General features: G+C 38.0%; 1 protein-coding gene across 1 annotated transcript in view; it reads left to right on the top strand.

The window, feature by feature from the left end:
• The window catches only part of si (sucrase-isomaltase), a 70,534-nt gene extending 67,166 nt beyond the window's left edge, over positions 1-3,368 (top strand). Inside the window, exons 47-48 of the mRNA XM_077540841.1 lie at positions 2,274-2,441; positions 3,141-3,368. Coding sequence (XP_077396967.1) covers positions 2,274-2,441; positions 3,141-3,218 — 246 coding nt within the window. The 3' untranslated portion in view covers positions 3,219-3,368. The remainder of the gene's footprint in view (positions 1-2,273; positions 2,442-3,140) is intronic.
• The last annotated feature ends 9,147 nt before the right edge of the window (positions 3,369-12,515 follow it).

Raw genomic sequence — 12,515 nt, 5'->3', positions numbered from 1 at the left:
TTTTTTTTAATGTGTATTACTTGTGCGAAATATTTAAAAAACACCACTGCTTTTCTATTGGCTGCTGCTGGATGACGTCACTTATGTGTGACATACTTTCAAACGTCATTATTCCGGTTGATATCAAAATAAATCTACTAAAAATCACACCAAAGACTAAAACGAATTTTTGCTATAATTATAGTTTTAGTTAGTTTTGTAAACATAATATGTAATTTCAGTTAGTTGTCGTTTTTATTTTATTTTGTTAACGAAATTGTTTTTTGAATTTTACTTTTAGTTATTTAGTTAGTTTTAGTTAACTAAAATAACCTTTAATAGCACCTGTGTTTTTCGACACCCTCCCTTCTTACTTTGACCATCTCCAAACATTTTTGTGTTTTATTTTTTATTGAACTGAGTCAAATGCCATTTTTAGCATATGTTGCGGGCCAATAAAAAATGGACGGCGGGCCGCAAATGGCCCCCGGGCCGTAGTTTGGACACCACTGGTGTAATGACTGTATGACTCAATAGTTTGAATAAAAACAATAATTTATAAATATTTGTGATGTTCGATAGACTGATTTCCTTTAACTGCAGTGGAAATCGTTGACTTAGATTTATCACAAAAGAATGATAGAAAAAGTTATCTGAAAATATCATGTGAGTGCTATCCTGTCACAATATTTACGTTTTACATTGTTTTGTCTGATAACGTAATCTGAATATCTACACCTCAGCCCGTGTCCTTTGTACAATGACCTCCATGTATCTAGTCTGGATGTTTTTTTTCTGTTTGGTCTTTGTCATGTTTTGGTTTTGTGGGGGTGGGATTTTGTTTTCTTTTGGTTATTTGTCATGTATTCCTTGTCTCTTCCCTTGTCCCGTTATGTCTAACCACGTCCACCTGAGTGTGTCTTCCCTTCCCAGTGTGTTGACCAATCAGCTCCCCAAGCCTCTTGTACCTTGCCCGGGTGTCTGTTGTTTTCTCGTTACCATGTGTATTTAGTTACCCTGCTTTGTTTCATTTCTTGTTGAGTCATTGTTGCTGTTGCTGACCCTGTTATCCCATGTTGTCCATGCCATGCCATGCCATGCCATGCCTTGTTGCCCTTGTGTTTTCGGCATTAGTTTGTTTTTGACCTTGTTAATTTGTATTTTTCCATAGTACCTTGTTTACATATTTTATTAAATCCTCTTTTTTTAACTTGCATCCCCGCCTTGCCCTGTTTTTGTTGCCCCCTGCATTTGGGTCCTGCCTGCAACACCCCCCAAACGTGACGGTCTTTTGGTTCAGTCTTGTCCTTCTACTTTCTGGTGTATGGCTTATTTTATTATTATTTTATGTTTAATTGTGGGGGGGGGGGGGGGGGGGGTTCACATCCACCATCTTTTGCTGGTCCTGAGCAACATTACACTATTTGCACAGTCTTACGTGGTGCCAGCAATTATCCAAAGAGCAATATATAGGATGACCTTGTCATCCTGCCCTCCTTCGGTCACTAGTGATCAGTCAAGCATTCCATTTGATGTTGTTAATATTATAGCATAGTAGCAGATATTTTCCTCAAGGTCAATCTGAATCACAAGGATATGCATATACTGCATTTCTGTTGTCCAATATTGTAAATGGCATCTCTTGAACTTTTCTATTCAAAGCTATTTTTTTTTTTTTGTTACATATGGATGTTCCATATGGGATGAGACATCAGCAGCCTATTTGTGAATAACCATCTTTATCCCCCAGTTGCTCCTTGATATTGAATCTTCATTGCCACAAAACATTTTGGACATTCTTCTAAAAGTTTGTAGAAGGGAGCTTTCTGTTCCAGTAAAAAACAAATTCCATGAACTCTTGGTTGGATGCTTTCGGTGTGGACACCTTTACACTCCTGACCTTAACCCCATCGAACAACTTTGGACTTTGTGTCCAATGGCTGACCTCAAAAATGTTGTCGTGGATAAGTAACGACAAAATCCTTGACACACTCCAACATCATGTAGAAAGTTGTCCCTCTTTCGTTCTCACATCTTCACATCCGATCAGTGCAATGACTAAAAGTGTCCCAATAATTTGGTACTATTGTATGTGTTTTATAATTTTTTAAATATTTCCATGGTTCATTATCACTTTAACTCATCGGTTGAGACCTTTCAAAGTAATTTGACCTGAAGAAAGATCAAATCATGCTTTCCAACAACCTCATCTACGATACCTCTAACCTCTAAACAACATACATACTACCGGTAGTGTTCTTTTCATTCCCAATGTTTTGTTTTTCCACTTCTAGAACACTTTGTCAAGTACAACTCTCTACAATGGCTTGTTTGAAGCTGACCATTTGATCCTTGGCATCGTGAAGGTCTGGGGGATCAGCACACGCATCACAGAGGTGTCTCTGACGGATGCAGCCGAGACAGTACATCATCCGGTACCTCAGTATAATGCAGACACTCAGGTGAATATTTTTCTCATATACATTGTACACACGCACACACATATTGCAATATTAATAAAGATACCATACTTTAGGGAAATAATGGAAAACTGCACTTGAAGGCTACATACCGGTAACTGTGAATTGTAGATTGTAGTCATTTTCCCAGTTTGATGAAATTATGACCTCGGTCCACTTTATAGTTGTCATTGAAATCAACATTGTTCCTAGTTTAACGATCAATGATCAATGTATTCACCATTCACTGCGCACGTCAATCATACTTTAAAACGACTCCTCTATTGTCGGGCATTGCCTTAAAACATTCATTATCCAAAGTTGTTGATGTTGGCTCTATTAAAACAACATCAAATCAACAGCGATCAACTCCATTCTCGGCATTGTTGTGACTCTTCCCTCTTAATCAAAACAAAGGGAACCGCTAGGTGAATTGTTTAAAACACAATGTAGTAAATCATGTTCGAATTGTTCTTTTAGACACGCTATTGGTGGAGTGCATTGCTGAGCTATTCATCATGTTAATAAGTCAAACTCACAATTAAGTGCACAACTGCACAAAATGACATAGCATGTGTTGGTGTATTCACACTTTACAGTGAGTCATAACAATATATTTTACAACCTGCTGTTGACGCCCCCTAGAATGGTACATTTATTGTGATTTTAAGCCTTTTGTTTTTATTTGTCTTTAATCTACAGGAACTCATTGTAGATGCAACTGCAACTTCAGTCCGTGTGGATCAAGGATTTACTATGACGTGGAGGGCCAATGTCTGAGTATGATGTTCGGTTGATGAATATTTAACATAATGTACATAATGTCATTGTATACAATTATACATTTTTATGAATTGATTTTGCCCTCTTAAGTGATTAATGTACATCTTGACAAAGGCATTATTTGAGCATGACAGAGCTGAAATCTATGTTGACAATTGAGACTTATTTTTGTACAAATAGAGAACTTCTGAAATTAAAAATTGCTTTAATGTTTACCTTTTTACTCTTTCATCCAACTATAGTCACAGTAATCATTTGTATCTTCTTCATAACTAAGGTGAAATTGAGCAGGAGCAAGTGTGTAAGTGGAGGAAAGTCGAGGAAAACTCTACCATTTAGCTTTTTCTTCATCAGGAAAAGCTCAAGTTAAATTAATGAACATAATTATTTTACAAAAAAATATATATATATTTGTACATTGCTACATGTTCTAAACATTTCGCAATTTCTAATTAATCAGTCTTCCTTATGACCTATACAGTTAGGAGTGTTTTTTTGTTTTTTGTTTTTTTTAATTAATTGGATTTGAAATAAAACAGTCTTTTTGTTGGCAAAAAAGTCACTTTTCAATGGCCAAGTTAGTGGCTTTATTAGCATAGCATTAGCATAACATATCAGAAAAAAATGCACAAACAAGCAAATGGCCTGGCAAAGAATTACCATGGAGGAAATGCTAATTTGGTGATTTCCATGTGCTCCATTCTTAAGCGCAGGGACTAGAGCTACTTCAGCAATAACAGAACAATGAATGGACAATTGTACTAATACTTACACTATTACTTAATTGATCTCCAAGCTTTTAGAATTTCTCAGGTTGGTTTAGAATGTCATTTTAGTGCACCATCACTATTTAGTTCACCATCTGACTGGCTGGAATTTTTTATTTTTTTTTTCCATCAAGTTTTCTCACAAACTGTGACCACCTTCCACTAGATTAGTTAAAATGTAGTCATTTTTATGCTCTGATTCGCCGCATGTTACTGATTGGCTGACTATTTTTTTGTTTTTAATTAATATTCCAATATATATGTGAGTCTCACAGCGGATAGGAGAGTGAAGCTGGTTAAAAATAATTCATAATTACCGTATTTTCCGCACTATAAGGCACACCGTATTATAAGGCGCACCTTCAAAGAATGACATATTTTAAAACGTTTTCCATATATAAGGCGCTACAGTAGAGGCTGGGGTTACGTTATGCATCCATTAGATGGTGCTGCGCTAAAGGGAATGTCAACAAAACAGTCAGATACGTCAGTCAAACTTTATTCATAGATTACAAACCAGCTTTCTAACAACTCCATTCACTCCCAAAATGAATAAACAGCTGTTTTATTATTTTCTCTGAGGTAAAGTATTAGTATTAGCTAGCGATCCAAGATGGCGAGATCTTCTGTGCATGCGCGTCACCGATCATGCAGGGTCACCGATAGTGTCTTGACAACGATACCTGTTGCAGCTCAATATTGATCCATATATAAGGCGCACTGGATTATAAGGCGCATGGTCAGCTTTTGAAAAAAGTGAAGGCTTTTAGGTGCGCCCAAATATAGTGCGGAAAATAAGGTACTTGAAAAATACATAACCATGTGTAAATTAATGATTTTCCTTCACCACAAACTGCTTGAAGACAATCTTCATCTGTGTCAAGCAAGTAAGAACATTTTCATGATAAAATTATAACCGGAAGTAATGCTCAATGGAAATGATATCTCAAGAGGTATGCATTTGATAATTGGAAAAGCTTTGGTTTAGGAGATGCCTGATACAGCTAGTGATCTTTAACTAAATCAAGGACTCAGAGGACCATTTTGTTTCTGATGCCAATAGTGTTTTCCATTTTAAGATGTTTTCAATTAGTATACAAAATGTTCACATTAGATATATATTGTTATACTCATACACATAATTCCTACCCAAGTACTCCATCATAACTCAGTGAGGTCCAGAAACATTTGGACAGTGACATCATTTTTCTGGTAGGCTATTGCATCTACACCGCCACTGCAAGGCTGTCCCCATAAATGACAATCCAGATGGAAAGCAAACCAGCGTTAGAGCAACACCCTTGGAGGGGTTGGATAGTGTGGAATGTCTGGAGAAAGACAAGGTCAACAGCAAAGAAATCAGATGCAGAATGGCCATGGGCTTGAATGCCCCGAGTAGCATGACAAATTGGTAGTCAGACAAAAGCACCAAAGTCAAGCTCCTAAGGATCACATTGCAACATACTGTATGCAAGCAGGACATGGATGATGAGAGGATGTGACAAGCAGAAGATCAGTTTGGAGTGCACAGTGAATGCTTCTGAAAGATTCCGAGGCTTCAGTAGATTGAGCGTTGAACCAATGAAAGTGTTCAGAGTGATTGATGTGCCAGATAATTGGCTGTGTTGGTTTACTACATTAAGGAACAAAAGCTACATCAACAACCAACCAACAAAGCTATTCAATGGCTTGAAGAGGAGGATCATGGAAGCAAGCATGACAGGATCAACCAGGAGAGAAAGCCCATTTAAAGTTCACTTATAAGTGTGTGCTGTACCATATGCTACACCGGAATCACTTTCAAAGGGTTGTACTGGCACATGGTAAATGTGACCAGACGGAAAGTAGTGAGTAAGTGGCGGATCTTCTCACTAAATTAGAGCTGACATGCCCGCGGTGGCTGGCCTCCTTTAGGGATGGTGGCGTGGCCGCTGTGCCCAAGGGCTGCTCGCATTTAAGCCCAAACAAAATTCTACTCCCTGCTCACATTCAGCCAAATGCCACAAAACTACACAACTGGGCCTTAAACTGTGCAGATAAGTACAACACATAGCGGAAAAAGGAGACATATTTAGGCATCTATTTATGAATATAAAATTGTTCTTCAACAATTCTTGACGTGACCTGCTATCATCAAACATTAAAATTAATTAATTAAATAATTAAATTATTAATTCTCATCACCATCAGCATGATCACATCACTGATGCTCTAAACCTACACTGGGACATCCATTTTCTTGACCACTTACTCCTCACAATGGTTGTGGGGGATGCTGGAGCCTATCCCAGCCATACATACATACATATATATATATATATATATATATATATATATATATATATATATATATATATATATATATATATATATATATATATATATATATATATATATATATATATATATATATATATAACCTTTGTGTGGGAGAGTGTTATATTAAATATTTCAACATGAGCACTTCAAATGCTGTGAAATGTTGAAATGTTAAATCAAGCTCTGAGAAAATACATGGCGTTGTCATTTTAAAAAATGATTAATCAAGTAGTTATTCTAAATAATGCTGTCCATATAGTCAGCCATTGAAATGTCAAAATTATTTGTTGATGCAATACTGTGTAAAATATGATTATGTGAAAGTTTGAGGGAATAGATGCAACTTTCGTTAACCAAAATTAGTGAATATGTTATGTTAACATACTGTATGCGTCTTATGTGTTTTCAACTTGCTGCAATCATAGTAAAATTGCCTTGAAGTCAGAGAAGAAGAAAAATAGCTTGATTGCTTGAATAAAATAAGAAAAAATATTGGCAGCCAACAAACTGTGCAGACGGTGGATTAAACATTGCTGGATAGCCACACACATACACATCCTCTCAAATCACATCAAATAGCTCAACAGTTTCGCCCACCTATTTATACACTCACACAAACATGCTTGACAAATAATAAAATAAAAAAATAAAATAAATAAATAAAAATAAAATAAAATAAAATAAAAAAAAAACATAATACACAGAGCAGAAGATGCTTGCCAATTGGCTAGACCATCCACGCAGAAAATGATTTAAATATCATTGGAAATGGGGCCAGTGTGATTGCATCACTTCCGGCTCAGCAGAGATATTAAAATGCCTCTGGTGCTCGAGTAATTCAATACTTCATATAATCTAATGAACATAAATATAATAAGCCTGCATTGCACTTTTTATCACCAGGAAATTGAGCGCTCTCATGGGACTATGCATGCATGTACAGTTATAATAATTAGATTATGCATATCTGCTTAATTACGAACTGCAAAATAATGTATAAGGAAGGTCAGCTTTATCACACGTCTTCTGTCCACTGTGAGAAAAAAACTTGGGACTATTGCTATCAGTTTGACAATATAGTGTAGTGCAAAAGCTAACACCAAGCAAAAGAATAATTCCACTTCAGGAATACTCGCAGGGCCAGGGAAATAACACTGTTGAATTTGTATTTATTTATTATTTAATATATTTTGGAAGGAAATATATAGGCTTAATCCTCCAATTGTAACTTCGTTGGAGATTACAATCAGGCTTAGAGAAGACCCATTGATGATAGACGTTCACGGCTAATGAATCTTCGTGGAAAATACAGTAATGTAACATTGCTGACAAACAATGGGGTTTGTCGAGCTGAAACACAGAATTATGATCATTTTACATTATTAAAACATACTGGGTTTGGTGGTATTTATTTTAATAATGACATAAGGAAATGGTAGGATCGCTGTCCATACATCTATATTAAAATAAAAATGTCAACAGAGCAGCTGTGTGACCTGAATCGGAGAATATTCAATACAATATGTCTGTTCTTTGAAAAAGTCATAAGTTTACATGAGAGGGGAAAAAAACAAAAAAACATTGAACAGCGCCAAGATTTAATAGGCTCTTCGACGGCCAGTATCTTACCTAAGGTTTTTTTAAAGGTCCCATAATATGAAAATGCACTTTGGTGGTGTTGTCTATCAATAATATGCAAGTCTTTGAGAAGAAAATGGATACATTTTATTAAGGAAGTGTACCAACAGCAGGACATTCGAAGGACATTCACGGCGGCAAAATAACCACTGCCTAAACAATCGCAAACTAACGCTACAACATGTCTCTGTAGCAACGTTACGTAACGTAACACAGCTCCTTCGAGAGAGAAGGGTATGGCCTAGGCGTGGCCTGGTGCAGCTATATACATAAAAGTGGCACGCCCCTAAAACAGGCTGTTTTGAACAGAGCGTTTATTTTTTGTTTTATTTTTTTGCTGATTTAGGGACAGCAAAAATATTAGATCCAAAGACATTTTTGACGAACGTATGTCACAGACATCTTTTGAGAACTATTTTAGTATGTGGAAACCTTGAATAATATGAAACCTTTAATTAAACCAGGCCTCTGGCTGTCTGATGCAATTTGTCTTCCAATTTCCCTAAAGCCCGTCTCTCACTGAGCGGCGAATGGAGTGAATTTTGGCTTTCGCCCAAGGTCGTAAAAGGTCGTAAACAGTTTTTCTTGTGAATTCATTGTTTCACTATCAGTAGCAAATGTTTGCAGAACAGCATTTGTTGTCAGCATTTGTAAATGGCCACAAGACTTAGCAGTTTAACATATCAAAAAATTAAATACAGAGAGTCCTCCAGTTACAACGTATGCGACCTACATTGTTTCGACTTTACGGTGCACGTGCCTCGTCCGTAGTGCCTTCTTTTTTGTTAATTTCCCACAGTAATCACGCCATTTTAACGTTATTTAAAGTTGTGTTGTTGTTACCTCCAGCAACGGGCGTCCATCGAGCAGGTTGGCTTGCCATCAGGCACGTCACATTTCCGTGTTTAAGTTTCCATTACCTCTGCTTTGCCGTCCAGCAGCAATGAATGTCTGTGCACAAACACAAAATATTGGTTCCGGCATCTTCCGGGTGGCACAAATACATTTTTTAAAATTACTGTGCAAAGTATTTTGATGTAAATATCGACTTTAAAGGTGAAATCCGATTTAAGTCGAAATTCGGGTTACATTGCCAGCGAAGGAACTGAACTTGTCCATAACTCTAGGACTTCAAACAAAACAATTAAGCATTCCAACCATCCACCGCTTATCCAAGGTCGGGTAACTGGGACAGCAGGGAAGCCCAGACTTACTTCTCTCCAACCACTTCAACCAGCTCCTGCAGCGGGATCCCATAGTATTCTCAGGCCAGCCGAAAGACATAGTCTCTCCAGCGTGTCCTGGATCGTCCCCGGGGCCTCCTACCGGTGGGAAACAAACATTACAAAACTCTAGATTTTCATACTTGTACTTTCATCTCAAAGCGCCAACATTTTAGGAATCAGAGTCAACATTGTTGGTGCCGTTTCCTTGTAAGTTGATTTTCTTTTCTTCTTTCAAGTGCAAGATTTGTTACAGCTGATAGCAAACTGGAAAGCCCCAGAGAAGAGCAGATTAGCATCACACAACAATAGAGGCAATGATGATGAATTGAGAGTAATCACCAAGAGTGGATATGGAAAGATGAGAAATGAGAGCGGAAACTGAGACAGGGAAGATGAGCAATGGGGAGCACTGACATGGTGACAGAGTGGGTCAGGAAGAATAAAGGAATGGGGATGATAGTCAGGGATATAGTGAGTTGGAGGAAAGGATGGAGGGACACAAAAATAATAAGAAGGCGGATGTCCTCTTGGTAGAATGGCTCTGATTGAGGTCAGTTTTGCCACCGGTTGAGACTCCACTTTAATCACCCTCTGTCTACCTCATCACCATGGAAGGGCTGGCCTCATCACACAGAGAAGGGACAGTGTGAAAGAGGAAGAATTTTGACGGCAGAGAGATATTTCACAACAATTGGGGAGGGTTGTTGTGGTGTCTACCAGTACTTTTCTCACACTAAGACAAAGAGGAGATATAAGCGTCACAGTCCGCTATCATCAACTTGTCTGTTCAACACTTTTCAGACAATTTGCAGCTGCAAATGATTTACTTCAAAGTGTACCTTTATCAAAGAAAGACTTTTTTTTTTTTAACCCTTTGCTGTTTACATTGGGCAGCATTGGTGTGTAACTATATTTGTGATCAAATGTACTAACTTTAGTATAAAGTATGTACGTTTAGTCAAACATTTAAATGTACTAATAAAGTCGGCAACCTCAGTACATGTATAAAGTACTGTTGTTATCGGGCTTCTGGAGAGCTAGCTGATGCGCTGATTATATAAATCAGGTTGAGTTGGAGGACAGAAACATCTTAAACCTGCAAGACTCCGGACCTTGAGGACCAGGATTGTTAACTATAATACCACATAATAGTTATGATAATAACAAACAACCCCTTTAACAGAGTAGAAATGAAGAAATAAAAACAACATACTATAACCTGCGATTGGCTGGCAAACAGTCCAGGGTGTCCCCCGCCTACTGCCCAGAGCCAGCTGAGATAGGCGCCAGCAACGCCCGCAACCCTTGTGAGGAATAAGCGGTCTAGAAAAATGGATGGATGAACATACTATAACATGCCATCCTTCGCAAAAAAAAAACAAAAAAAGAAAAAAAAAACACGAGAGTTCCTTCACCTTCAGGTTTATCCTTTGGGGACAGGGTTATTATGGGTTATACATGCCTACTCCTAAGACAAAATTGTATCCGCCTTTAAGGATGCAGCTCTATCAGTCCGGATCAAATCAGCCCTAGAAAATATACATCTATTATACAATACATATTTTTCCTCTTGGTTGTGTACATTTATTTTGTTCTTTCAGATGCATCCTGTTGAAAAACTTTAACCAGTAAACAAGTGAGTGGACAATAAATAGATTTCACTTATCTATCTATATAAATCATTAATTCAAAAATTAGGATCTCATAGTAGGCGGCGCGGTAGTCGAGTGGTTAGCACGTCTGCTTCCCAGTTCTGAGGTCTCCGGTTCGAGTCCAGGCTCGGACCTTCCTGGGTGGAGTTTGCATGTTCTCCCCGTGCCCGCGTGGGTCTTCTCCGGGTACTCCGGTCTCCTCCCACGTTCCAAAGACATGCATGGCAGGTTAATTGGGCGCTCCGAATTGTCCCTAGGTGTGCGTGTGAGTGTGGATGGTTGTTCGTCTCTGTGTGCCCTGCGATTGGTTGGCAACCAGTCCAGGGTGTCCCCTGCCTACTGCCCAGAGCCAGCTGAGATAGGCGCCAGCAGCCCCCGCGACCCTTGTGAGGAATAAGCGGTCAAGAAAATGGATGGATGGATGGATCTCATAGTAAGTTATGTACCTAGAAACTAATATTTTTTGTTTACAGCTTCCTGTACTACTGATGGAGGATTAGACTAAAAATGGACAAGAGTATGCAACATTTGCAACAAATGATTGATAACGGAGCTGAACAGCCTAATTACTGCTTAGTTGGGTTTCTAAAGATTAACAATGTCGTCTACTTAATCTATTTCAACACTCAATGTTTATTGAATCAAAGAAAATATGTGTAGGCTATGAGTATTTCTCAAAAATAACCCAAAAAGATGGGGATAATTAAAACGATGTTAGGCAATATTATTTCCCATCATTGCGTACACTAAATGACTTGCTGTCAGTTTACTACTGCTGTTATTCTTCCTTACTGCTTCTTCAACATTGATATAGGATACCATGATCAGTGAGTGGATAAAACAAGCTAATTTGTGCAACATTAACATAATCTTTATTACATTTTCAATAGCATAACAAAGAGCCTAGCTACATTACTGATGATTGCTCTTGCACTCTCCACTCAGCTTTACCCTCAGTGCGATCAGGATTCAGTCCCTGTGGGATCTTCTGTCCTGCACCAACATTTCCTCCAACAGAGCATCTAATAACATCCTCATCACATATAGTCTCTCTGTCTCAGTCACTGATGAAAGCAATGTCTGGAAGTAAAGGGGCTATGGCAAGCTCCTTTATAAATGCAATTGAAACATCACAGAACAGCACTGTGGGAAGTAGTTTTACAACAAACTGAACTTGTCTGAGGAGGATTATGCATTAATACAAGTGACTGGCATGGATGGATGGAATAGATAGATAGATAGATAGATAGATAGATAGATAGAAGTTATTAAGCCTGTAAAAACTTTGCCGCTTGTTTGTTGACACTTGAAGTGTCTTTTGAGTAATTACATGTGACATTGTGACAAAAGTCACCTTTTCTAATCTAATGGATGACTTGCAGATTTGTGGTCGATTTCATGCATGGCTGTTCATGTGAGTGGAAGAAGGAAGCATCTTCACTTTTCTGTGTTTGCGTGTGTGTGCATGTGTCTGTGCAAAATGACAGGATGCTGCTTGATTACTGAGTGCAATAATTATTTTTTATTCATTACGCTGGGTTAAACTGAGTGCATCTGACGCTGTTTTAACCTTGAGATGGAGGCCATAGTACATACATTGAGTGAATGTGGCTTTGCTATAGGAAAACTTTGCACACGAGGAGGTTGCATTTAAATGTGTTAACACTCAAGAAGACCATCGAATGAGAGTAG

Source organism: Festucalex cinctus, chromosome 13 (genome assembly GCF_051991245.1).
Source record: "Festucalex cinctus isolate MCC-2025b chromosome 13, RoL_Fcin_1.0, whole genome shotgun sequence".
Classification (NCBI taxonomy): Eukaryota; Metazoa; Chordata; class Actinopteri; order Syngnathiformes; family Syngnathidae; genus Festucalex; species Festucalex cinctus.
This window is presented reverse-complemented; position numbering and strand designations above follow the sequence as displayed.